Source organism: Poecilia latipinna, unplaced genomic scaffold, assembly GCF_001443285.1.
Source record: "Poecilia latipinna isolate Pla-1442-1.1 unplaced genomic scaffold, P_latipinna-1.0 Scaffold1263, whole genome shotgun sequence".
Taxonomy (NCBI): Eukaryota; Metazoa; Chordata; class Actinopteri; order Cyprinodontiformes; family Poeciliidae; genus Poecilia; species Poecilia latipinna.
In genome coordinates, this window is record NW_015113879.1 from 1 (window position 1) to 26,027 (window position 26,027).

The 26,027-nt window shown below is 40.4% G+C and overlaps 5 protein-coding genes across 8 annotated transcripts; 2 read left to right on the top strand and 3 right to left on the bottom strand.

The window, feature by feature from the left end:
* Positions 1-9: 9 nt before the first annotated feature.
* On the top strand, positions 10-1,458 carry rrp7a (ribosomal RNA processing 7 homolog A; the record flags this gene model as incomplete). Its single annotated transcript, XM_015054596.1, has 5 exons — positions 10-135; positions 222-345; positions 796-893; positions 964-1,171; positions 1,265-1,458. Coding segments are annotated over 5 exons (642 nt in total), but the record flags the coding sequence as incomplete, so codon positions are not given.
* Positions 1,459-2,201: 743 nt separating this feature from the next.
* On the bottom strand, positions 2,202-6,657 carry LOC106961082 (zona pellucida sperm-binding protein 4-like). Of its 4 annotated transcripts, none has more exons than XM_015054593.1 (12): positions 6,311-6,657; positions 6,052-6,176; positions 5,842-5,959; positions 5,427-5,561; positions 5,143-5,315; positions 4,564-4,640; positions 4,358-4,491; positions 4,087-4,270; positions 3,851-3,995; positions 2,867-2,936; positions 2,663-2,797; positions 2,202-2,586 (listed from the first exon to the last, which is right to left on the bottom strand). In XM_015054593.1, exons 1-12 carry the CDS (start codon positions 6,510-6,512, stop codon positions 2,468-2,470), a joined length of 1,617 nt encoding a protein of 538 aa, XP_014910079.1. In that variant the 5' UTR covers positions 6,513-6,657; the 3' UTR covers positions 2,202-2,467. The 4 variants fall into 4 exon arrangements, with proteins under 4 accessions (XP_014910079.1, XP_014910080.1, XP_014910078.1 ...); XM_015054594.1 differs by having other exon boundaries at positions 5,427-5,573; positions 6,121-6,176; positions 6,311-6,656; XM_015054592.1 differs by having other exon boundaries at positions 5,427-5,573; positions 6,311-6,654.
* A 1,114-nt stretch (positions 6,658-7,771) lies between these two features.
* On the top strand, positions 7,772-12,309 carry wbp2nl (WBP2 N-terminal like). The gene is made up of 8 exons (XM_015054601.1): positions 7,772-7,915; positions 8,848-8,956; positions 9,047-9,185; positions 9,276-9,368; positions 9,497-9,700; positions 11,043-11,153; positions 11,640-11,716; positions 11,828-12,309. The coding sequence occupies exons 1-8, from the start codon at positions 7,857-7,859 to the stop codon at positions 11,882-11,884; spliced, it is 849 nt and encodes a 282-aa protein (XP_014910087.1). The 5' UTR covers positions 7,772-7,856; the 3' UTR covers positions 11,885-12,309.
* A 1,408-nt stretch (positions 12,310-13,717) lies between these two features.
* Positions 13,718-20,918, bottom strand: LOC106961086 (heme-binding protein 1). Its single transcript, XM_015054599.1, has 4 exons — positions 20,142-20,918; positions 15,472-15,610; positions 15,178-15,358; positions 13,718-14,588 (listed from the first exon to the last, which is right to left on the bottom strand). The coding sequence occupies exons 1-4, from the start codon at positions 20,217-20,219 to the stop codon at positions 14,411-14,413; spliced, it is 576 nt and encodes a 191-aa protein (XP_014910085.1). The 5' UTR covers positions 20,220-20,918; the 3' UTR covers positions 13,718-14,410.
* A 1,237-nt stretch (positions 20,919-22,155) lies between these two features.
* fmc1 (formation of mitochondrial complex V assembly factor 1 homolog) lies at positions 22,156-24,937 on the bottom strand. Its single transcript, XM_015054600.1, has 2 exons — positions 24,531-24,937; positions 22,156-22,919 (listed from the first exon to the last, which is right to left on the bottom strand). The coding sequence occupies exons 1-2, from the start codon at positions 24,663-24,665 to the stop codon at positions 22,716-22,718; spliced, it is 339 nt and encodes a 112-aa protein (XP_014910086.1). The 5' UTR covers positions 24,666-24,937; the 3' UTR covers positions 22,156-22,715.
* Positions 24,938-26,027: the final 1,090 nt, after the last annotated feature.

Below are 26,027 nucleotides of genomic sequence, written 5' to 3' on the forward strand. Positions count from 1 at the left end.
GTTCTTTAGAGTGTCATCAAAGACTTATTCTCCCAGTTTGGCGTTGTTGCTTCAGTAGAGCTGAGGGATGTCCCGGGTTCCTCTCAGGAGTCTGGACCCAAACTGTCCAAGATCTTCAGACCAGCAGACAAACAGGTCAGTCTGTGTGTGTTTTTTCCATCTCTTCAGCTCCTGATATTAAGAGCAGCCGAGTTCATTGTGTCTCCATTCATGTCTTCCAGGGGTTCAAAGTCGGCTACGTTGTGTTTGAAAGCTCCTCCAGCATAGCAGCAGCTAAATCCCATCCGCATGATGAACCCTTGGTGGTCAGCACAGAGCAGAAACCAGTGAAAACTGGAGTACAGAGTGAGCTTTCCGTCACGTTTTACATCACAAACACACCGAATAGTCGCAACAGATTTTATGTGATTGGAAAACCAAAACGGAAATGTTTTTGACTGGGAATGCAACAAGAAATCGTCATTTTAGGAGTTTTTCTGTAACATCCACAACAGGCTTTCTTCATTTATATATTCATTTTGTTCTAAAAATTTGTTCATATTTTTTTTCTAGTTATCCTTTATTTAACCAGGTAAATTGAGAACAAATTGTCATTTTTATCACGCAGCAGCCACAAAGGCAACACAACAAACCAAAACTACATCGAAGAATTGCAAACTGATATATGAGAGGGGGAAAAAAAAAAATCTAACACTGCCCATCAAGAGGAGCTCACTGTTGCCTTGGTGAAACGTGGGGATGCATTTCTGGTACATGTGACACGCGTGTTGATCGGTGCGTCTTCCCCCATGACAGAATGGATCCAGCAGTACACAAAGTCCATCATCCACCCCGACAAACTGCAGCAGACGGTCGACTCGTTCATGCAGGACTACGACAAGCGGCAAGAAGAGGTAAAAGCAGCACGGCTCGTCCCATCGACGTCCGAGCGACTTAAAACCTGACGCTTCGTTTTTGCTGCAGGAGGCGGAGCGGCAGAGGCAGGAGGCCGAGAAGCAGCAGGAGGACGAGGAGGGCTGGGTGAAGGTCACGAGAGGTCACAAGGGCGCCAAGGCTCGCCCCCACAGCGAGGCCGCCAACCAGAGGACGCTGCAGCGGGAGGCGAGGAAGAAGAGGAGGAAGGAGCTGATGAACTTCTACACCTGGCAGCACAAGAACACGCAGAAAGAACGTGAGTCCGTCGTACTTTAATGGCGCTGAACTAAGGGAGCACGTTGGAGGTGGAGGAGTTGTTGAACCGTTTCTCCCTTTGATCCGTTCCCAGATATCGCTGAGCTGAGGAGGAAGTTTGAGGAGGATAAACAGCGAATCGCTCTGATGAGAGCGCAGAGGAAGTTCAAGCCGTACTGAAGCAAACCGCACGCTTTTGACTCACTTCACTGCTTTTCTGTTCTTAGTTGAACCATATCCTTGGAATTTCATTTAATAAACCCGTTTGTATTTTCATGGCTAACTGTCAGTGAGACTTTTGGGGATTTTTTTAAGTGAAGGATTTAACACAACAAGTTGAAGAAACAGTAAAGCTTGTTATAATGCTCAATCCTTGAATCTCCCGTGGCAACCATACGCCTGCTCCGCCTTTGAGGCGCAACTCCTCCTCAGAGCTGCAGTCTCTGAGCTCTTAATACACTTTTACACAGTATAGTAAAAGGAAAATGATACAGAGTTTAATATGATAGTCAAAACAATCCATCTTTAGGATCAATTGTGTTCATTTTATGAATCCTGCTTTTTTATATCATTTCCAGAGGCTCCTCACCATGTCTGACATTCTGCTGGAGCTCTGATCTTAACTTTGACTTGCTTTTATATTTTTTTACATATCAAACATCTTTATAGATGTCCCATTTCTAAACCAATCCATCTTGTTGTCAAGGAAACGCACATTAGCAGGAGAGTGCAGTGATGCAATTTGCTCGGCTGTGGTTGGGTAATGGATGTAGAGCCAAGTCATCTTTGCATAAATCTAAATCAGATACACTATATACACCGTTTTTCTATTCTGATAAGAGCCGTTATCTTAACATTTTAGTTATATCCTGCTTAATTGCAAATGATACTTTATCTCCACCCAGATTGATTTATCCAGTTGATAACTGGTTTTGTACAACAATGGACACAGTTGAGGTTCTTTGTGTCAGATGCCTTTGAGATCTTAAAGCCACTGTGTCATGGAGTCTCTCACAAACTAGAAACCGTGCAAAATCTCATAACTGTAATTTTATTAAGATTTTTATAATTGGAAAAAAAAAAAATAGAAGCCCCAAGGCTGAAATTGTGTACAAAGCAAGAATGGAAATGCACTTTATTTTTTAGAAGAGCTACAGAAATTCATTTCCTCTTCCTCTAAATCCTCAAAAGCACGATTTAGAAGTGAAACTTAAACTTGGAGAGTAGCGACAAAAAAAAAACAAACTCATTGCAAATAATAATGCAGATCAACGTATTCTGCTTATTTAAAGTGATCTCATGTGCCGGCCCTCTGCTTGCAGCCACATCTTTGGATCTTTGACCAAAGAGCAAACAGCAGGATCAGCAGCAGGGCGGCACCAACGCCAGACAGAACATACACCATCACTCTGAACGCTGGGGAAGGAGGAGAAAAGCTGCATTATGATGCAACCATCAACAACGTGCCGAGCGCTTTATCTGAAATATTTACCCTTGCTCAGTTTTCCACACTGGAGGTCATCCAGGTCGGCGTTTTCGTGGACCAGTTGAAGCGGGCCTACGGATACGAGCTGGATCTGACGGGATGCAGGAGCGGTCTGCCTCCTCTGTCGCTCCGCATCCGATGCTGCGGGGGTACAACACAGTTAAAGAAAAAAAAATACAGAAGAAAAATATATATGAAAGTCATACTTACAGATGATGGTACAACGCTGGGCACAGTCCACATCTTCTGTGCAGATTTCCACCCAACAGTAGAAGTACATCTAAAAAGAGCCGCATTCATTAGACATGTAGCATAAGCTTATTTCAGTAGCGTTATCTCTCTCTAAATATTCTTTAAAAGTATTTATATTTAGAGGGAATTAAATTATGCTAGTTCAGCAGCGATGCACCTCATTTATACTCTTAAAAATTTTATTTACATTTTAGTATTTTTAACATTTCTAAAAGAAATTGACGGTTTTCAACCAACATGACTAAGACTCACTTATTGCAGCCACAGACCGCTAGTCTGGGCTAGCAGCCATAGTTATATCATCAAAATATGGTGTCCGCACATCCTTAAAAAGCCTCAAATTCATGCCTCTAAAACTAAGGCCTTAAAATGTCTTAAATTCATACAACAGAGTTGGCCTTAAATATACCAATTACAGATCTTAAATCTTGTTGTGACAGGACTATTTAATCTCGTAGTTTTGCTTGCTGGTCTTTTCTCTCAAATGTTCGAGTAGCAAACAGACATCTTCACTGTGTTCTGGTAGCTGAGGCTAACAACAACTAGCTGCTAAAATACCCTCAGTAACCTAACTAGCTGGCTTTTTTGCATCCATTATGAGTTAGCTTTGATGACAATCATTGTTAGTTTATTTCTGTTGAAAAGCCATATGAGGCCAGTCGCATTCTGTGCTTGATCAATCAAAAAGACCCCAAAAACTTTTAAGCTAGCCCATGTGGGGGTTAAGAGAGCCATATGCAGTGTGAGAAACAGACCCCAGAAATTTCAGGATCTGCTGTTTGATTGCAAAACCTCCCAATAATCAATTCAATACAGGGTATTGAATTAAATTTAATTTAAGGCAGCATCAAAAAGGTCTTATGGAGTCTTATAAAGGCTAACAGCATGCTAAAGCAGGTTTTAAAAATATCCAAAACCAAATGTAAAATTAGATAAGGGTACCTGTTCCACACTTGGTTTGCCAGTATCAGGGTCCAAGAAGGCAAAGGTCTTCACATCAAAGCGCCTGACCTGAGAGTAGGTGGTGGTCTTCCCCTGGTTGTCCACAGGGACAGAGCTCCTCATGGTGTCTAGAGGGTTAGGACATCTGTCCAGGGGAAAGGAAAAAAAAACATTAACCATTCCACTTTGAGGTTCCAACATGACTGTCAGATTGACGCATTGTAGGCCCGACTAACCCATCGTGGAGGAGGGTCCACACAGAGTGCTTAGACCGGGGGTAGGCAAAGCAGTCTCGCACATGCAGCGAGAGTGCAGGGTCAGGGGACGGTGGGACGATGGAGATCTCCACATTCACCGTCTGACGCAGTGGAAGCTTTAGGGGAAGCCGGTCTTCTGGGATAAAGGTGGTAAAGGAAGAATCTAGAAGGGAACCAAAGTAGGTCAGGAATGGGTTTTGAGCAGCTGAAGCTGCAAAAAAAAAAAAAGAAACAGAGAAGATCCTGGTACCTGTTGCTAATCTCATCTGCACCCTCATGGCTCCCTGTGCCACTACAGCTGGTGGATTGGTCACGGTGTACAAAGACCTCAAGTCTTTTGCATGTTTCAGGTCAGATTCGTCATATTCACACTCAACCTGCAGACTTAAAAAAACAACTCCAACATTTCATCAGCTCATTTATACCACCAGAAGAAAAGAAAAGGGTGAGCAATACCTGAAGGGTGAATGTCTTTTCCTTTTTTTGTTCTGCTCCTCCACTTCAACCTCATATATCACCAGATTGCCATCTTTCTAGAAGGAAAAGCAAATACTATAGCCTCCACTTTAAATGTCAGTTTGGACATTTAAAGTGAGAAACTATTTGAAACTAAAACCAACATAAGTAGTGCCAACATTTTAAAGAGGATGGAACAGGGTGCATAGGAAAATTCTGGCATTCAATGCCACAGAAGCACATTTGGCTGCAGTTGTAGCAGCCGGTCTGTTGGGTTGTCGAATAGCTTTAGACAAACTGGATAGAGAGAATCTGAGTGTCAGTTTTGTTAGATCTGGACTAAATGTTTAGGGTCATAGTTCATTTTTTTTCCTGGAGCCTCCACCAGATTTTCTTCCAGGACCATCCAGCATTTAAGCTCCATCCATCTTTTCGTCAACATACTGACGTTCTAACAGAGAAATTGGAGTTTGCGGATGTCATGTGACTGTTGTCCATTATGACTGACGGGAGAAACGGTTTGAACTTCCTTCTTCTCCATAGTTGGAAATGAAACCAAGTTGAGACGTGATGGGTTACCCTCATCTTCGCGCCGCAGTCCATGACTCCCATCTTGAAGACGGCAGTATCTGAAGTTGAGATTGCAGGCAAACAGTGAGGCTGATCCTTGATCACGAGGCTGCCGGGGTCAATGGGTGGATGGGTGTCCGTAGCCTTGACCGTGAACACAAAGTGTCCATCCAGAGAGCATGCTAAACAAACAAAAAAAGGCAACACAAGGAATTAGTTTGGTAAAATATTAAGGGGGTTTGTTTCTCTTTTGTACGCGCTACAATCTCTCACAGGTGAAATGTTCCTTTTACCATCAAGTCTGTAGTAGCAGGCGGGAGACTGAGCATCGTAGCAGCATCCCAGTTTTTGGCAGGCATTGCTGGTGATGCTTTGGTGACCACAGTTTAAACGCAGGGACTCATCAGCATTGCATTCACCGAGGGAAGCTGGAGAAGAAGCTAATAACAATAACCAAGCATTCAATGTTATGATTTTCCACATTTTGAAACACTCAAAATTCCTTAACATACAATACTGATTATGTGACAGACTAACTCAAAGTGGGAGGAAGAAAAGAGCTGGGTGATTCCTAAGTACAACCAGTCCAGTTTGTCGGGGAAAATTGTTCGCTTAAACAGATTTGAGTGCGACAAGAAGAAAGTCATGTGGGAAGACTTTAACAGTATCCATTGGATCCTGTTGATGTTGAGGTCAGAGGTCACCTACACAACGTCGGCTGGGTTTTCTGACTGCTTCTCTTGATCAGAGGACAGCTGATGTTTACTCTGATCCATTGGTTCTCTCCTGTCAACTGGACCATCAGCGGGATCACCACTTTGTTGCCCTGCAGAGGGGAAAACGGTCAAACATGCAATGCACAGAGGTTTTGGATTATACTTTCTTTACATTCTTTTTTCTAATAAAGTAAAGTATGACCTCTATCCTTGCGTAGCAGCTGTCATATCTGCTGAAAAACGAGAGGTTCTGGTTCTTCTCTTTACCCACCTTCACTCCACAGGATCTCCTAGAATTAACTAAAGGGACTGGAGTACCTGATACGTCTAAACAACAACAAAGTAAACGCAATTATGAGGGAGTATTTCCAAGGGGAGGAGGGTGGATAAGAGATTAATTAGAAATAACTTTGAGGTATTTTAAACTAAATGACTGAAATGGGTAACAGCTGTGATCTTACCTCTGACATGCAGTTTATTCGTGACCAGCGGACCAAACACCGCTTTAATCCCACGGACTGAGCAGGTGACGGCAGGTAAAGCCAGCTGTGCGTTTTGCGCCCGCTTTTCCTTCCCCTGAAAGCTGGAGACGCAGAAACAGCCCTGCGCCATCAATATCAAAACCAAAGAAACCAGTCTGGCTTTCATGCAGTTGTAACTCATCTCCTTTTAATTTGTATTATTATTTGTCTTTCTTTCTTGACTCCAAGGTTCCCAGACCTTTGTGTGATTCTATAAGTGAAGGTCACGTGACTCGTGCTAATTAGCGTTAATTAGTCCAGCGCTTGTTTCTTCCTCAATCAGAGGAGCACAGAGCTTCGTGTTTCCATTCTACCGACATTTATCTGATGAAGTTCAACCCATCACGATTAATTATTTTCATAATCAAAACTGTAAAATTATATACTGAATAAATAGCAGATACTGTTCCGAGGCCAAAAATGATATAGTGAGAGTGTCGAGGAACGTTTTAAACGGCGCATAAACTTGTTAGTTAAAAAAATGGCTTGCCAACGTAGTGTTAAAACAGAAAACTAACACGTCTGTGAAAATGAAGAAAAGTAAAATAATAATAGTAATAATAATAATTTTTATGTGAATCAAAATTGGCAACTGTATTCTAAATCTAGCATATGAAGATATAAAAATTACCACGAAAATTAGAACATTTACAATACAAAGCAAAAAGATAAAGACACAAAGGATGGATATTTCAAAATTTGTCTTTCAGTTTCAAAAAAGCTTTTTTGAACAAGCTTCATGGCCCCAATTCAGCTCCATACAATGTCGTACGTTTTAAAGAAAACATTTAATTGCAATAAAATTATTTATAGTTTGTCAGGTTTCTTAACTCTTTCTAGGTTTTAAAATATTTTACCAATTCAGCCTTGAGGTGAGACGTTTTGAGCTTTCATCCTTTTTTGATCATTAGTCAATATATATAAAGTCATTATTTCAGTGAAACTGACAACAATTAACCACAGGACAATGAATGACAATGAAGTGTAGAACTTACATTTTATTACCTTTTTCATCCAAACTATTAATGACAATAGTAACAATATCTTTTCTTAGAGTTGCATCCATTTTTTGATTTGTAGCAATTTAACAAAACTACTTTGAACCATATTGAACTGTACAGTACAGATAAATTAAACTGTAATTAGTATACAGTCTCGCACAGATGTTGGAACATTAAACATCCTCAAAAACTGAGCATGTTTATGGACTCATTTTTTCATTCACAGTAGTTTTTGTACAAAGTTAATATTATTTTGAATCATTTTCTCATAAAGTGTTCAACAGATATTTGAAGAACATATCTGTTATTCAATGATAATTAAAGAAGAAGAAGAAGAACAAGCAAGAAAACTTCCAGTCAGGTCACGAGTTACCAGATGGTGTGATGACGTAAGCGCTGTGTCATCCGTGAACGTTCTTCTGTGACGATTCCAGGCTTTAGCATTGACCACAGGCAACAGGAGAAGTTTCACACGGCTCCTGAACATGGCTCTAAATCGGAACCATTCGCAAAACGGCGGAGTTTTGATCAATAACGGAGAAAGGTGCGTGTTTTATGGGGTTTCTTCTGGGTTTATGTAATAAAGTAAGCAGCTGTCGTGTCGTCACGAAGCTTGTTTACATCTCTTTAGGTGGAGCTAGCTCACGGGATAACATTAGCAAAGCTAGCCTGCTTAGCAGTTGCGCTTTCTTTTAACACCCCGAATTTCTGACTTAACCTTTACATTTTTAACAATATACCGAAAATGTAATGCTGTCTCTTTTTTTGTTACCCCTACGTTTTTGTGAAATTTAGTTTTGCTTTTGGCTAACTCATTTCGTTAGCCCCGTCTGTCATAACAGGAAGTAATGGCTGCTTTTCTCATGTTGACACTTTGCTACAGCAATAATCTCATCACGCACCAATTTGACGCAACCTCGGGTTACAAACAGCAAATATCGAATATCGAAAATACCGAAGTTACCTAAAATGTCACAGAGCTTTGGCCTTTTATATTTATTTACATCATCTTTAAAATTACTCAAAGCACTTAACTGCATTGAGAAGTTGACCCAATTACTACCATAGACTTTACCATAATGAAACCAAAACTCCACATTCTTTGAAAGGAATATAAATTGACACTTATATTTACTTATAATCTCAATGTGTTAAAACAACAACAACAAAAAGAAACTGCACTGAAGTATACAGCCCTGACTTTTATCTAACTGTTATGCTAAAAAGTTGCATCAATGTACATCTTGTTGGAAGATGTGATTACAGTCCAGTTTAGGCTAATTTCTGACTAATTAGCTGGTGCATCTCTAGAGATTAGCTTAGTCTAATAATATTCTAGAATACATTATATATGGCAAAGATGTCATATTGTTTTCTACAACGCCAATGATTCATAGTAAGGATATTCACTTTGTTTGACAGTTTTTGTTGTTTGTTTAATTTTTTTAACCTTTTATCTCTCCATTGTCCTGTCAGTGTCTTAAGACAATGTAAGAATGTGGAGCTGTCATTCAGCGACTTCTCTTGCAAGACTGATCTGCTGAAAGGGACCAAGAAAGGCACCATTTATCTAACTCCATACAGGGTAACTCACTTTTCCACAGTTAACATGCTCAGGATGCTGCTGTGATCCTCATGTTTTTCACACAATTTTTATTTGTATTCACCTTCTCAGCTGATGTTCGTGTCCAGCAACAACAAGGACTGCTTAGGCTCAGCCATGTTCCCCTACTATCTGATGAAAGGCTGCAGCATTGAGCAACCAGTGTTTGGCGCCAACTACATCAAAGGCACCGTGTCGGCTGAGCCTGGTGGTGAGTGTCCTTTTTAGCAGATTGGAAACCAATGATAAATTGGGTAACTATTGTAATTAAGAGCTACTCTAATCGAAACTGTTTATTCAGGCGGCTGGGAAGGTCAGGCTCATTTCAAGATGTCATTTCCCAGCGGAGGAGCCATTGAAGTGGGGCAGCATCTTTTCAAACTGGCCACAAATGGTTTGTATACACATTTTTGTTATTTTTTTTTAGTTGTTTTATTCCATATTGGATGATATTAAGCTCATAAATAAAAAGCACACACTGTTTCCTTTACCTTTAAAGCCTAGTTTGTTTTTGTGTTGTAGCATCCCGTGCTGGTCCGGCCCAGAATGGGGCTCCTGCCTATGGTTACCCCTCACCCGGAATGGTGAACGGGTACGGTCCGCCTCCACCGGCGCCTACCGGCTATCCTTACCCGCCCCCTCCCCAGCAGAATGGATTCTACCAGGGTCCTTCCCCTCCCACTGCTCCTGGCAATATGGGCTACCCCTATCCAACGGCAGCAGCAGGTACAGCTTTGAGTCAAAATGACTTTTTCTTTTACTTTCGAATTGTGTAAACACTGTACAAAATGGGTTAAGATGTTTCTAAATGCTTTTTATCGAAAATGTAGTAATATAAGTGGTGGGCACGCTTCCCGTTACCATGGTCAAGGTGGAGGAAGTTTTTTGTTTTGCAAACATTTAGCGCAGTTAGCTTTTGTTACACAGTAAACAGTTTAAAATCTTTTAACTGAAGCTTTTCTGGGGTAAATTGTGCAAAACTAGCAACAGAATTTGCCATTCTAAAAAAAACAATAAAATTGAAGCACAAACCATACCGGTACATGTCCTGTAACAAATTTGACATGGTTGGAATCAATGTAGTTAAATTTAGTGCTTTAGCATTAGCTTCTGCTACGTAACATATTGGTATAGCGCTTTAGCAGAACTGAGGTTTATGGTTGGTGCTTTAGGGTTGCTAAAGCTAACTTTTCAGTTGGCTGTCCCTACCACTGAATTTAACAATGTTTCTGACCTTTTTATGTCAACCTGATCTGTTGTGGCTTGATAAGATATTCACACTATTTGAACCTTTTCACATTTTGTGAGGTTACAACAACAAACTTCTACGCATTTTAATGGGGCTCCTATGTAGTAGACTCCTGCAAGGTAGCACACAAAATGGAATGAAAATGGCACATAAAATGATAATTATTTGTGATAAATTTATTTTTTTAAATTAAATATCAACTAATTTAGTGATAGATTAATTGCTAACTGGGGCATACAAACTCAAAAACATTTGCTGAAAGAAAATCAGATCAGTTATCAGCCCTAATGTGTATAAAAAATAAACCTTTGTCCAAACCTACTTAAGTAGCATAGATTTAGCTTTACCTGCCTCAAATTCTGAAAAACTCATATTAAGCACATTTTGCTGTCCAATTATTAATCAGTTAATCCAAAAAAATAGTCAGCAGATTGGCCAAGCAGAAATGGCTGAGCTTTTCACACGTTGATGTGAGGAATATGTTTTTTAGCTGCAGATGCATCCTTTGCTACAAATGATCAAGCATTCACTAAAGGGTTTTATTTTCCTATTTACAACAAAGGACTTGAATTATTTGTTTATTTGCATATTTTAATGTATTTTATTACAGCATGAAAAGGGCTTAAGCAAAAAAATCAGCAATTTTTTAGTGAGATAAATTGATTAATCGTCAGAACAATCGATTAATTGCTAATTTAAATAATCGTTAGTTGCAGCCATTGATAGTCTTGTCATATTTGTGTGCTGTACAATCTAGGTCTCACAATTGTACACATCTTTGTCTTTTTTTTTTTTTCCCTTCCATTGACCTTGTCTTAGGAATGTACCCATCTGGATTTGACTACATGGCCCCGCCCCCTCCTTACCCTGGGCCACCTCAGAACTGGGCTCCACCCCCTCAGAACTGGACCGCCCCCCCACCTCCTGCAGGTTTGTTGGTCTCTCTCTCTCTCTAGCTCTCTCTGTTTTAAGCCTGTGCCACTGCACCCGTCAGATCTCATCTGTCCTTTTCAAGATGAATCATTTTGGGAAAAAAAAAAATAATAAAAAGAAGGGCTGCTAGTGTCTCATGTGTTGAACATCATAATTACAAAGGTTAAACAATCCTCACATGCAGAGCTCTCAGCAAACGCTTCCCTCCCGCGCTCATATGCAAGGACCCACTGTTCCAAGGTGACACGTCCTTTCGCTTTGACTGGACGTTCAGTCGGACGTTTCCCGTCCTGTTCCTTGGGGACTGCGGCTTGATTCCGTCTGGAGGATTTTCCAGAGCTGTCATTTAAGATTCATGTGACTAACCGTGCGCTCCCCGCGTACAGTGGTTTGAGCTGTAGCGTCTGCACCCTGAGCGCGTTCTGCGTTCACGACTGTCGGCATTAATCTCCTTGTCTCTGTCACGTCTTGTTTCATGCACAGGTAACTCGAAGGCGGCCGAAGCGGCAGGCAGCGCGTATTATAATCCCAGCAATCCGCATGCCGTCTACATGCCCGCGGTAAGCTTCCGTAGCTGCACGGACGTCGTCAGCCGTCGTTGTTTTAGGGACGCCACTGAACTGTGTTTTTTTTTTTTTTTTTTTAATTTTTTTATGTTATGTCCACCACAGGAGCGGCCTCCACCGTACGCACCTTACCCAAACTCCCCCGACAAGAAGAAAGACTGAACACCTTGACGGCACTCCTACTGCTTCCCCAAATTAGATTCCGATGCGAGTGAAGTTGATGGAAAAACTGCTTGGTTGATTAAAAACTGAAGGCTACTGGCACAATCGGTGATCTCTCAGCCACAGCGTAACTGTGTCTTTGATATTCTGTCATTATAAAACCGACCATCTTAACTTTTACTTACTTTCTCAGATAGGAAATGTGTTATTTTCTTTATAATTCCCAAACACCAAAACAGCTGTTTTATAGAATGTAAAATAAAACATACAAACGAAACATTTTCTGCTGATTTGATTGCGGTTCCTGAAGAAAATTCCACAACAAAAACACTCTTTTTACAGCATCACAGCAAATATTCAGTTTTTCTTTCTTTCTTTTTGTGTGTGTATTAATATATAGCAAATATCAACAACTTAATCTATTATGAATGTGTCCTTTGTATTCATTTAAATAAGATAAAATAGCTTAATTTTCAGCTCTTCTCATAATGTCATGTTTCTTTGAAATGGTTTAAGTTGATAAAAAGCAGTACAATGTTTGGGCTGAAGAGAATTCTTAAATATTTCATATGTGTGTGTGTGCAATCTCTGACATCCAAGCTAACACCAGAACTCCAGTAATTACACTAGTGCAGGGCTACAGAGCCTAGTTCAAGGCTGATGAGTGATTGCTGCTGTTGATTCTTATGAATGCAAAGCTTTTGTTGCAGGTTGAGTGTTATGGGGCCAGCAGGCTATATTATCTTCCTTAGTGTGCAACAGTTACAGTTTGTTTGTTTGGATTATTTGCACACAGATGTAGTAAGTAGATACTTTACCCAATTTAATCAAATGTCTGTATTTTAATACCTTTTTGCAGTTCTCTTTCTTTCTGCTGAATTTTGTTCCAATTAAAATCTAATAAATGAATCATTTATTAAAGCTGATGTTTTTTGTTTTTTATTCTTACACCATCTTGATTTTAAAACATTTTGAGTTTTTGAACATCTTTCAGAATACTTGCATTTTTGTTACCCTCTGCTTTTCTTTTTGGCTGTTGTATTTTAAGTATGAACCTGCAGCCCTTAGGTCTTTTGCAACCTGTAATATATTTTCTTCCAGTATTCCCACAGCATGATGGCGCCACCATCATGGTGTTATAATGTTTTTTTTTTTTTTGCATAAGGTCCTAAAGGTAGGAATCTAAACAATTAATTGACATGATTAATTTCCGATTAATACTGTATTAGATTTAAATTAGTTTAAATCGATTAACTATTAAAAGTTCGCTTAGGCCTTTTTCTAGTGTTGTAGTTTGGCCGCCATCCAGCAGAGGGCGCCGTTTAAACGTTGACTGTTGATGCAGGATTAAACATGGCGCAGCCCTACCAGAACGGCAAAGAGAAATCGTCGGAAACGCTTTAATGGGTACGTATTTAATACAGCTGACACAAAATAATGTTAAAATTTAATGGTGTTTTTTTTCAGCATATTGTGAAAATGTACCCCTTCGTGTTATGCAAAGACGGTTAGCCTTCTTGCTACGAGAGAAAACTCGGGTTTTTTAAAGAAAATGGCCGCACTAGTCGTAAGCTGCTCGATGAGATCAATCAACTTTAGATTAACTCATTACTCTATGACTTGCACCCCTACCTAAAAGTTAAATATTTGTCTTATTTTACCACAGCACCTGCTGTCTTCCCCAAAAGGCTTATGTCAAAATGTAGACAGGATTTATTCTCTCCACTCTCTCCTAAATACGAGTTTCCCTATTTTTAATAATCAAACAATGATGAGAGATTTTGACTGATTTTCTGTCGCACGAATGAAAACACAAGAACAGTAAATACAGACTATAACTGAATAATGTTTTTATTTATGCAATAAAACACTCTCGAGCCTTAAAAATGAAATTCATACCGACCACAAAACCCTTACATGCACAGATGGGTCACAAAACAGTTTGTAGAGTTTCACGAAGTAAAAATTAGCTTGTATGTCATGCACTAAAACACAAAACTCTCCTGAAAACACAGAATATTCTTAGACAAATATAACAAAGTATTGTATAATCGTAGCACAAACAACCAAAGGTCTCCTCACAGCTGCCATTCCTCTGATTCAAAAGGTTTAATTCCACTTAATGGTTTAACTTTACACTGTCTAAACCAGATAGAAGAAGGTTGCTTTTGCAACAACCTTTCTTTATGTTGCTAGTTGTTAATGTTATTTAAAGATGTGCAAGTTAGTACTCAAAGACATGGGAACTCTGTTGGGATTTATCACCTTCAAATGCAAGTCTCAAACTATATATTTATATATATGTTAGTGGAAGCTAATTTTGTTTCCAATATTTTTTTCTTTCCTTTCTTTTGGTCATTCTTATGATAAATACAGTTTTTTTTGTAAGCGTAGAAACAGAAAATCTCGCTTCTTCCAGCTTTATTTTGAACCCATTCTCTGTTTACAGCTGTAGGACTAACAGAGGTGAAGATTGAATTTTTTCCTTTTTTGGAGGACCAAGCTTTGATGGGCCTGAGTGGCCTTTCATGGGTCCTCCTGTAGAAGCCAAACTTCATTTCTACGTCCGTAAGGCTTGAGCGGAGGATCGTAGCTGCAGCAGAAGTACTGCTTGCGCTGAAAGGGCGTGGTCTCGCCCAGGGCGCGCGTCAGGCGGGCGGCCTCGGCCCGATACTCGCTCTCCCCGGCGAAGCCGCCAAACTGTCTGCAGAAACGGAACAGAGAGGGTAGATTTCAACCTGTAGTCATTTATAATGTCTCAACAGTTGCAGCGCATGCAGTGGGAATGAAAAGTGTGGTATTTCGCGCTGCCTCTGTGTGAGAACTGCAGCTTCTTCGTTGCCGTTACAGTACGCAGTCCTGAACTTGAGCTGGGCGGTGTTTCAGTCCAGTTCACTGTACAGAACAGCTTTGTCTCTGGGGTGTTGGTGCGTTTCCTCAGTTGAACCGCTCATGTCATCTCTTTTAGCTTGAAGTCAAGGACTTTACTTGGTCCTTAAGCATTTTGGAAGAGTGACTTGTGCAAATATTTTTTTTGTTTTTTTTGTCTTTTACAGTGACCCATGATCCTACAAGGCTGCACTCATAGCGTCGACTTCAAATAAAAAGTGAATAAAGTAGAAAACATTGGATCACTTTCCATAATAATAATAATAGACTAAATGTATCAGCTCTTGTGTGTTGGATTGAGCTCTCTTAATCCAATTCTACAAGCTTTTACAAATAACTTGATTTAAAAAAAACAACAAAAAACCCCCACTATTATAAGATATACTGTCACAAATGACACATACAGCGCATATACAGTCATGCCGGGCCGCTCCTCCACCCTGATGGTGCTGTCGGTGGGAGCTGGGGGGTCTTGTTGGTAGGCGTTGGGGATCCGGATGCCCACCGCCAGACGTCGGGAGAAAACGCCATCGTTCCGTGGGTACACCGTGATGATGATGGGAAACGCGATCCCCATGGCTTCACCTTAGAAAATGAAATGTAGATTTGAAATGTACGACTTTATTTTAGCAAGATGCATTGATGTCTCGTTAATGCGAAGCGGGGTTTGGTTGGTTTCAAGCGTTTCTCTTTCTAACCTTGCTCATTGTTTCCACCGATGTACGTCAGCAGTTTCCGCACCAGCTCCCCGATTACTTGCTCATAGGTCCTTCCTTCCGAGTAGACGGCAGCGTACTTTGCTGCATCGTACCGTCTCACCTCAAAGCCCACTCCGTTCTGTGGAGCAAAGAGAAACGAGAGAATGCTAGTAGTTTGTGGAGCAAACAAAGTGGTGCCCTTCTGAAAAACAGACGATTGTGTCACGAATTTTCGCTTGGTATGCCATGTATTCCTCCAAGTCTGGGATTTATGAAAGAGTGGTGAGAAGAAAGCCTTAAAAAAAAAAAAGTCCTGTTTGTACTTTTCTCTACAGGAGTCACAGCAAATGTGTGGTGGAAGGAACTCTGGTCTGATTTGACCAAAAGTAAAAAATATTTCTGGGTAGTAAAATATCAGTGTACACCACTTGTGTCTAATACATTTTGTCATGGGGGCTATGATTGGCAATTTTAAACTACTGGGGAGCAACAAAGTTCATTGAATTAAAAATGCAAAAACTTACATATTTTTTGTTTTACCAGCTCAACACTAAACAGTTTTTGTGAAATCTGTTTATCATTAAAAATCCAAAACATAGAAAGGGATTCAAACTGTTACCTCATTAAAAGGACAACAGGCAATTTCCAAATGTTTTGGTTATCAATTGTTTTTTTATTTATTTTTTGGCCAAAATTATTATCATTTTTCACTTGTGGTCAGGGGCCAAACAAAATAATTTGAAGAGCCACAAATGGCCCCTGGGCCACGCTTTGGACACCACCAACCTACATCATAATGAGCACACCGTCCTGAGGATGAAACATGAGCAGGACTATTTTCTTAGCTACACTGGAATAGATTAGATCAGATCATATTTACGCCTTAGAGTAGCCTCGTCAAAGTCCATATCAAAATCTAATTGAGAATTTGTAGTAAAACAGTCCTATCTGACTGATATGTCAGTGTCAAGACGTGTGAAGCTGGTAGAAACACACACCTAAAGTATTGCATTTGTAGAAATAAAGCTGTTAGGGAGCCTAAAAACAAAAGCACTCCACACTTTTCTGATACATAGTTATTTGTTTCATTTTCGAAACAAATGGAGGGAAAGCATCTGTTTCCTTCCAGTTCACAGCAACTCTTGACTTAAGTCCCAGTGAAATACCTCGAAATTCGAGGTGACAAAAAAAATCACAAAAGTCCAAGGAGTGTGAATAATCTTCGCAAAGGCCACACAAAACCCTCGGTGGGCAGACCCACGTGAACCGCATTCGCCCCGATCCGATTAAATGTCTCGTTCTGCTCTGCAGGGTTCAGTGAGCTCACGGGCGAATTCTGGGCCAGAGATGTGTGTGCTGTTACGTAACGGCGCAGCCGCGGCCACAGCCGGCATTAAGGAGACGCACCAACATCTGCTTTAAAAGCAGGCCACTGTGTGGGGTCAACGTGGAGTGTGTGGTCGCGGCTCCTGCTGCACGCCGTCGTTTTTGAAGCGTTCCACAGTGTGTCGCTTGGAATTCAATTGCGTCGTATTGCGGTTTAATTTCTCTAACGCTTCGAAAATGAACCGCCGGGCTGCTGAAGATGATTGTTGCTCGCAGCGTGACACCTGTAGCACGAAATGAAACGGAGAAATCATCTCTTATGTTTTTCACTCGTGCTTGAGCCGTTTGGAATTATTATCCTCCCCCTTGGGCAACCTGCGAAGCTAAGAAGTATCATTCAGATAATGGGATCTTCATCCCATAAAATAAATGTGTAACTTTCAATCCTCTTTCCCAGTCTCAAGGTACTAAATGCCCTTTTTTTTTTTATGAAGCGCTTCAACAAATGTGCCTCCAGAGGTTTTAATTCCACTTCTGCTGCATCTCGTGTCAGATCCACATGCTCCTGCGTTGCAATTAAAGAGTTAGCTTTGTAGAAGTTGTCACTGGGGCCGACGTTAAAAGTTGTGCTCTTCTGTGCAACAGTGTAATTAATTTGTCATGTGCATGCAGGCTCTGTGTCTGTGTGAGCATGTGCATTGTAATTAGCCTCCGCCTAAAAAAAGAAAAAAAGTGCTTACACCAAAATAAAAAATAAAAAAAAGAAGAAAAGCTCCATGACTCTGCCGTTTTGGTTTTAAATTCGTGCTCGGTGCTCATTAGCGGGGTTTGAGCTCAGTTTCACCCACTGTTGCTGCTGTTGTTCAGTCTGTGAACGTGTGAATGTGCCCCACCTGGCATCACCTCTGGAGCTGTCGGTTTTAATTAAAAGTGTCAGACAGATGCTTTATGCACCAGAAGCCAGATCTTGACAAGGAGCGTACAAAAAAGGCGTTTTTCTCTCAGCGCCTTTTTTCTGACGGTAAATCCAGAACTTTGCCATTTTTGGATCGTTTGGGATAAACTAGATTATATTTGTTTGCCGACTGAATAATGGTGAGAGGTGTTTTTTCACTCTCTCCAAAGCCACAGGTTGTGACTTGGGTCAAATGTTTTGAGTTTACAGTAGTTTGGTGGAATTTTGGCCGTTCCCATTCCCAGAGAAAAAGAGTCTCACACACACTTTTCTAGCTCTAATCTAAAATGTTCTGAGATTAGGGCCACTCCAAAACATTGATGTGTTCCAGTTACCCTGGAACTTGGAGTTGAGTTTGTTGTCAGAGCAGAGGTGACAATGTTCCAGGTAAGAAGTTGAGATTTTGACGCCCATGAACATTGTTCACAGTACCTCTTAGAAACATTAGTTGAACCTTTACAACTTTGAATTTGTTCAGTTTAGAGTTGCATTGATTTCAGACGCATTCTTCCAGCTCAGCTTGCTACTGCTGATGTGAAGAGCAGCCATATTGAAATGCTACATCAATCAACCTCATAAGCCAGAACTGGGGGACACTGCAACTTCTTCAAGCTGGTATGTATCCAAATTTGAAACTGACATTTCAGTTCATTTAAGTCAGGAAAAAAAGAAGAAAAAGATCTGGAGTTTGAAGATTTTGGATTTGGAACAAGATTTGTACCAACATCTTCTAACATGCTTGAATTTTGATTTCCTTTCATCTGAGGAGAACAATTTGGGTCAGATAATTTAAACTCGGACACAATTAGGTGTCAATGATCCCAAAACACTCATCAGTACTGGTTTTAAAATGAGTAAAACCTTCTGATACTAAGTTTCTACAATGAACCCGACCTCAACTCTACTCAGAGACGATGTGCTTTGCTTAAAAAGCAAAGTCAGACCAATGAAATAAAACTCCGGCGATAAGAAAAGTCGGCTCTCCGTATGACACTCATCTCCATGAGGGGTGTATGTAAACTTTTACCAGGCATTGTGTTTATGTCTATTTTTGAGGACCACCAACAAACCTCCTCCTCTGTGGACTGTGGATGCTCACATGTGCCATGTGTTGCTGAGTTTCCAAAGTCCCTTTGTTCATTTATCTGGCAAACAAAAGACAAGTTCTGAGTGGGAGACGGAGATAAAAGCGGATTTCCATTCCACATGAGAGAACGCGGCCCATACTGACACACACACTCACTGACAGACAGATCTGTTTTGACACGGCCAAGCGCACGTCATGTAAAAGACGGGCTACTTAGGAAAGACTCTTGAAGCCAGCTGTTCCATCCTGCACAGCAACATGAAACAAGCATTTAAAAGAATATTTTTCTTCACAGCTGTCAAAGTGGCTGTTTGTTTCTTATTCTGATTATTTATATAGTAGGTGGAATATAAAGTCTGCGTTGAGAATACATTTACATTAGTTTGCCATACAGTTGAAACCAGATATTTATCTCGTGTATTAAAATTGACAAAACTTATTCTTTTTTTAATTCACTATCTGAAATTGTATCAAACATTTGCTCAGCTCCTTCAGACTAGCCAGCAGCAATTAGCAAACACCTGGTGGAACCGAGCATCTGCTGAGCTCAGTATAGGAGCTGCTTCTAAGTGGAACGTTGGTGAAAACGTTTCAAGGTGGGGATAGTGTGTTAAAAATGACGTCCAGAATAATCAGTTATGCATAATGATCAAAGCAAACTAGTTCACAAATGTGAAATGCAAGGGAAATTATGAATAGTTGTAAAAAATAAAAATGAGAAAAACGTACATTTGTTTGTAGTTAAAACTGGGATGCTCTCGAGGCATGTCCTTTTTCCCAGTTCCTCAATTGAATTTAGGTCTGGACTTTGACTACGCCAACATAACACATGGTTCTGGCTGTATGTTTAGAGTATTTCCCCCTGCTGCCAGGCGAACACGTTCTCCACTCTGAATTTATCTCCAACCGGCTCCAGCCTGTGCAGCCTGACAAAACAGATTCACCCAGCATGGTGCTGCCATGATGTGCAGCCACCCCTCCCCCTCACTCCTTTCCATCATAATTCGTGTCTGCTGCCTTGTGGAGCCACACGGGCCCTCGGGGTTTCCTTCTTTGCGCGCGCTGTGGGTCAGCGGGCATCCTCACAGGTCACAGACAATTAGCCTTACTGCCAAGGTTGCAGGGCGAGTGAGAGGCTTGCGTTTTAAAAATAAATTCCGCTGCATGTGTCTAATGCTGAAGTTGGGAGTTTGATGAGAGAAATGTACAGGGCAACAGAAAATCTGTGCGTAAAATTGCGCAAAAAAATCAAACGGAACCTAAGCCGTCGTCCAGAAGGCGCACAGATGTCTCTCTGCTTACCTTAGTCTCGGTGCTGAGCACTTTGTACTCGGTCTCCTCTGAATTCCCAAAGAGCGAATTTCTGATCATGCCAAACATCGCTCCGTTGGCCACTTCCACTCTCGTCGCTCCGTGCGCTTTTTTTTTCTTCCTGTTAACGCCTTTGCCCTCCCTTCCTCCAGTAACCTGCTTCCCCGGAGAGACAATCTGCAGTTTGCAAATCAAAAACAACTAAGCACCTCGTCTTTGTGAACTCCCTCAACAGCTGTTTCCCTCCCCCCCGCCCCTCCTCTTCTTCTCGAGGATGAAGATGCAGCTGCTGAGCTGTCCGCACCTTCTGACAAACCAATAACCGAAGCAGCCTCCGCGCTGTCCCCGCCTCCCGCTCTCCTCCTCCAAGCTCGACGCGCATCACCACCACCTAACGTGACTCATTTTTTTCTCCCCGGAATAGTTAAAGTTGCGCCGACTTGATTAAAACGTTTTTTTTTTTTTTTTACTCGCACCACTTCCCCCCCTCAGCGCCCCTTTGGGTCACCCGGTTTCTGTTCCAGGATGGCAGGACCAGACGCGCAATCGCGAAATCAATTTTGACACTACAGCTGTTTGTTTGTCACTACGCATTTGTGCGTTTGATTTGCCCGACTGCGTTTGCGCATGTTAAGTTTGGGGTTTGTACACGAGCAGCGCACGTCTTGCTCTCTCTCCCTCCCCTGTGCCACTGTGAGCTTGCTTTGCTGCAGGGTTAGTCTATTTTAATTCACACTGAAGGCAACGTTAGTCACCGCTGCACACTAAGAGCAAAAAAAAAAAAAAAAAAAAAAAAAAAAGAGGGGGGGGGGGGAAAGGGTGGAATTATGTGATGGTGGTTGGGGAGGGGAGGGATGATTTTTGAGAGAGCAGGTCTGGGAACAGAGGCACTTCCTGCATCATGAATGGCAACCTGGTTGATTCTGGAGTTTCAGCAATATAGACTATGCATTCTTAGAGTTGGCACAGGGGTGAAACTCTTCCTGCACATCCATAAAAACAGGCTGTAAATGTTACATTATATTGTCTCATTCTCAGCCTCCACAACTGCCCATATGGTCCATGTAAAAAGATGCCAATGCCTCTAAAAGTGTGTGGCAAAAATTTATAGTTTTTTATTTTTGCATGCTACAACTGTTTGCAAATGAGGGCTTCTTGGGGAAAAAAAAAAATACAATTTTGATTTTAAAATATACTCTTTCAATAACATCAGAGCAATTAATCACAAAGTGCCCTGACATAAAATACAGTTTACAGTGACAGAAATCAAATAAGTTCAGGCCTTTACATTTATTTACAGTTGCAGATCATTTTAGGTATGCCTTTTCTAATTTTGGACTTTGACTGGACCATTCCAACACATATGTTCTGAGCTAAACCCTTCCATTACAGCTCTGGCTGTGTCTTCACTGTCCATCTTTGAATCAGCTCCACTAATCTTTCCTGTCCCTGCTAGAAAAAAGAAGCATGATGCAGCCACCACCATGCTTCATTGTACTTGGGTTTGGAGCCAACTCTCCAAAAAGCAGAGATGAACACAAACTGTTTTTGTAGGTTTTTCTAGAAGGTCAACGATTACTTTATTAGGTATTCACTATTTATTAGTGTTGAATTACCATTTTAGCATTTCTTTTTTTAAATGTAATTTCATTATCTGCTCCTTTATTTTTCTTGGAAGCAATTATAAAGCTACATGTAAAGGAATACTAACATACAAATAAAACAGTTTTAGCTAGCTGGTGAGGATTCTACAGTTTTCCCATCTCAAGCTTCTACACATCATTTTCAATATTTTCCATCAGTTTTTAGAAAATTCTTTACGTTTAAGTCCAAAATAACTACCAAGATGGTTTTTATTAACTGTTGTCTTCTGAAACCTAAGAAACATTTTTCTCCGTAATGCATGGATACACGTTTACATGTACAATATAGTTCAAAAAGAAGTTTTAGATAAATACTTTTGAAGGGACATATTGGCTACAAATAAGAAACTGCATTTTCTGAATGAATGAAATATGCATATTTTTATTTTTGTTGTCAAAAAAAAAAAAAAAGTTTGAGGTCATATCCTAAAACTCAATTTTCTCATTGAGATATTGGCATTGAAAGCCAAATAATAAATTGGACAATTAGCTAAATATTGATGGTCATTTATTTTAGCCTGTTTGTTCATGCACACATTAACACACAACTTCAAAAAAACAAAAGTTTTATTTACACAGTCAAGTATTAATCACCGTTTATAGGATTAACTTTAAATGACATATACCACATAATGGGATACTCAGTGTTTTTGAGGTGCTGCTGTTGAGTACAAAGGTTTTAACAAGTTTTATATTTTAGCTGACTTTTATTTTTTATTTCATCAGTTCACATTTTTCCCCCTCGTTTCAAACAACTGTTGCTCAGGAGAATGAAGAACAAGTTCCCTCAGTCCACAATGCCACAACCAGCAAACTCTGGAGTTTAAATTACACAAAGGCAGCCAATCCATCCACTGTCCATTTAGATGTAATTCCAGGAGAGTTTCCTGATTTTCTCCTGCTGACTGACTTTCCACTGTCCCTACTTCTCCCAGCCTTTCCCTCCTGGCTGCGTGGGCAGCCTGAGCCCCACCAGGCCCGCCACTTCTTCTGGGCTGCGCTCTCCCTTGCCATGGTAGAGGTTATAGAGGGCCAGGTGGTTCCTGGTGGACGTCAGCAAACACAGGTATGTGAGCGAGGCGTGGTGCGCCTCCTGCTGGGCTCTGCAGTACCTTTCCCCTGTAACCTGCGATAAGGAAAAACGATTAAATGACAGTAATTTCCATCACTTTAAAGAAAGACGCGTGGGATGAAACCATAAGAATGGTCTGACTTGTGACCGAGTTGGTATTCCGACTCATGAAGTTCTGAAAATGCAAAAACGTCAAGTGTACGAATAACTGAGTGAGTACACTTCAGGCAAATAAGGGAAGCGCAATGAAGAACTTTCTGACATCCATCTACCACTGTAAGTACAATAGCACAGAGTACGGTCCATTTAGACACTTTAATGTACACTGTAGAACCTAGAGAGCAATGCACAGTTTGACGTGACTAGAAGAGTTGCTTTAAGCTGTTTTGCTTCAGTGACAAGACATGCATTCAGTATTCCTGCTGAGCCATGTTCTCCCAAGCGTTAATAATGCAAGCTCTAAGCCTACATGGCAAACAGCACACACACACACTGATGCATTCTGGACAATGTGGAGTGATTTTTGAAAGTCTCATGTGAAATAGAGCTGCGGTAAAAACAGAGATAAACATGTAATTACAAGCTTAGAACTATTATTTTGTAATAAACTATCAAATCATCATTTTATTTAACATTAAACGGCACAAAAACAGGTATCTACTGAGGAGGTATCTACTTTTTACTGCGGATAAACACATTCCTTTATTCAGGGTTTCTCCCAGTGTATTATAAGCCTGGTGGGCCACAGGGCGTTACTTGTGCCCCCACCAGGATTAGCATTGCTCATTTATTGAAGTTTTTTTTTTGTTTGTTTTTTTTGTGCATTTTTTAAGACTTTACAGTTGGTGTTCATTTATTGATCAACCCAACCACACATAATTATCAAATGACATGTTCAAATTTCCTGTCAACTGTAAACATTTTTTAACTAAAAAAACCCAGCAGGTCACTGGATGAATGACTGCTGAGCGCCCTAACCAACGGGCTTAGCAAGTTTTCTGGGGGAAACCTTGCTTTATTAATTATTATGCATTATTATTACTATTAAGGTGTCCTTAAAGTTTTACATTAAATAAAATGTCCTGAGCAAAATTTTATATTTTTCTCTCCATTATCTACAGCAAATTGTTATAACTGAATTAACAAGCAAATAACCTATCTATAAAGTTGCACGGCAGTCATTAATAAAGTTAATTCAACGGGTAGCTAGTGGTCTCAAACTCCAGTCCTCAAGGGCCAGTGTCCTGCAACTTTTACATGTCTGCTTCAACACACCTGGCTCCAATATTAGCTAATTAACATACAGTAGATTGATAGCGAGGCAGTTTGGTCATTTAATGCAAGTATGTACGACAAGGGACGCATCGAAGAAGTTACAGGACTGTGGCGCTCGAGGACTGCAGTTGGCTAATGTTAGCATGCCCTTCACAACAACTCACCTTGCTTTTTAAAAATGTTTTATTATTTGACGGCAACCGCCTGTGCGTGTCAGGTTCTGTTTTCCTTCTATAGCCTTGCTTGTAAATGATTCAAGAGCATATAATTTACTGTTTTGACAACTAGCAAATGCTTAATACGACATATTAGGCATATGTTATAAGACTGAAGGATGCTGGTAGCAGCCTAGCTAATATTAGCCTTTTGCTAAGCTGGGGCTAAACTCACCTTATTCTTGCGAAACTGATCTATAACATAGTTATAAGCCAGCGACTGTTTGTAACTCGGTCCTTGAATGGTACGTAACTCTTTCAATATTCCTCTACAGACTCTTAGAGGAGATGACAGCGACGCCATCGCCATCTCTCCACGATGTACCGAAGTCGAGCAGCTCAAGGCAGCCAGACATTCCCAATCAAACCCAGCGCTGCCATTCTGTCTGCAAACCACAAGATGGCGGCATCTCACATATAATGAACACAACGGCACTCTGGCTTCTGCAGCAAGTAATTTCTTTCTTTGATAGCTTTACTCATAATTAGCTGTGCAGCCATAGATGTTACATGAGACAAATCGCAATTTTTGATATCTACTATGATGCTCTTCCTTAAACAGCCACCATTTTATCTGAAATTTTAGGTGTTGAAATAAAGAAAAACATGCAAAAAGAGGATACATTTTCTCATGTGGGTTGTTCATATTTGTGTAAAATGTTGTTTAAAGGAAACAAAAGGCATCCAATGACAAGAAAAATAGAACTAAAACATTGTCAATTGTACTTTTAGTATCCTTCTTTTCTGAAAATTCAATGCAATGATAAAATTTAAAAACAGATAAAACCTCCATTTGTTACATCTGTATTAAAAAACACATTAGTTGGCACGTTATCATTTTGGCCAAAGTTAAAAGCCACAGTATGGCAACATGCGGATACAAAAACGACTTGGAAAATAAGAATGATACAGGCATGCAGGCAGGCTTGTGGTTTGCGATGTGTGCCATGTTATATGATCATTTGCTTAAAAAAAAAAGTCAGAAACTGAAAGAAAAACAAAGCACAGCGGTCTGTTGAGAGCCATTACCAGCATGGAGATGAATTTATCGGCATGGCAACACTGGGTTTGGCTGAGGGCGAAATGCAAACGAGACAGTTTGTTTTCACAGCCATGCAGACACGAAGCAGAAGTCCTTTAATGCTTTCCAGTTCAACAAGACGGAGTGCGTCGAAACCCGAAAAGTAGAGGGAGAGAAAACTAATTACACGAGTTCTTTTTACACCGAGCAGTAAATCGTTTTGAACGTCACCATGACGTCGGGCAATCATACAGTTCCTTGCAAACGTATTGACACTTCTTGTTCTTTTTCACATTATGTTACACGTGAAATATAGATGTATTTTATTAGGATTTTACTTGATAGCCCAACAGAATGTAGTGAATAGTTTTGGAGTGGAAGGAAAATGATACATAATTTTCTAATAATGGTAAAAAAAAAAAAAAATCTGAAATATAGATCTAATACACTTAGATCTGATACACTTGTCATCAGCCACCGTATAAAAAAGTTAGCAGTAATAGCTGTAACTAGTCTATTGGCTCATGCCTTTACTAACGACCGCTTCCTGATTCAGCCTTCAGTATAATTTAAATTCTTTGCTCTTTTGTCAAACGCATCTTTTTGGGCATCTGAAATATAAAAGAAATGTACATTTTACATTCTCCTGTA

Bases quoted from the DNA above. Each gene is read 5' to 3' on its own strand.
- LOC106961082 (XM_015054592.1), bottom strand. From the start codon at position 6,512: ATGAGTTACAACTGCATGAAAGCCAGACTGGTTTCTTTGGTTTTGATA. The intron at 2,937-3,850 runs GTACCCTTATCT...GGCTCTTTTTAG, and splicing joins GCAAACCAAGTGTGGAACAG to ATGTACTTCTACTGTTGGGT. The intron at 2,798-2,866 runs GTAAGTATGACT...GTACCCCCGCAG, and splicing joins CCAGCGTTGTACCATCATCT to CATCGGATGCGGAGCGACAG.
- wbp2nl (XM_015054601.1), top strand. From the start codon at position 7,857: ATGGCTCTAAATCGGAACCATTCGCAAAACGGCGGAGTTTTGATCAAT. The intron at 9,186-9,275 runs GTGAGTGTCCTT...CTGTTTATTCAG, and splicing joins CGTGTCGGCTGAGCCTGGTG to GCGGCTGGGAAGGTCAGGCT. The intron at 9,369-9,496 runs GTTTGTATACAC...TTTGTGTTGTAG, and splicing joins TTTCAAACTGGCCACAAATG to CATCCCGTGCTGGTCCGGCC.
- LOC106961086 (XM_015054599.1), bottom strand. From the start codon at position 20,219: ATGTTTGGCATGATCAGAAATTCGCTCTTTGGGAATTCAGAGGAGACC. The intron at 15,611-20,141 runs GTAAGCAGAGAG...TTTGCTCCACAG, and splicing joins TGCTCAGCACCGAGACTAAG to AACGGAGTGGGCTTTGAGGT. The intron at 15,359-15,471 runs GTTAGAAAGAGA...TCATTTTCTAAG, and splicing joins CGGTGGAAACAATGAGCAAG to GTGAAGCCATGGGGATCGCG.
- fmc1 (XM_015054600.1), bottom strand. From the start codon at position 24,665: ATGGCGATGGCGTCGCTGTCATCTCCTCTAAGAGTCTGTAGAGGAATA. The intron at 22,920-24,530 runs GTGAGTTTAGCC...TCCTTATCGCAG, and splicing joins ATCAGTTTCGCAAGAATAAG to GTTACAGGGGAAAGGTACTG.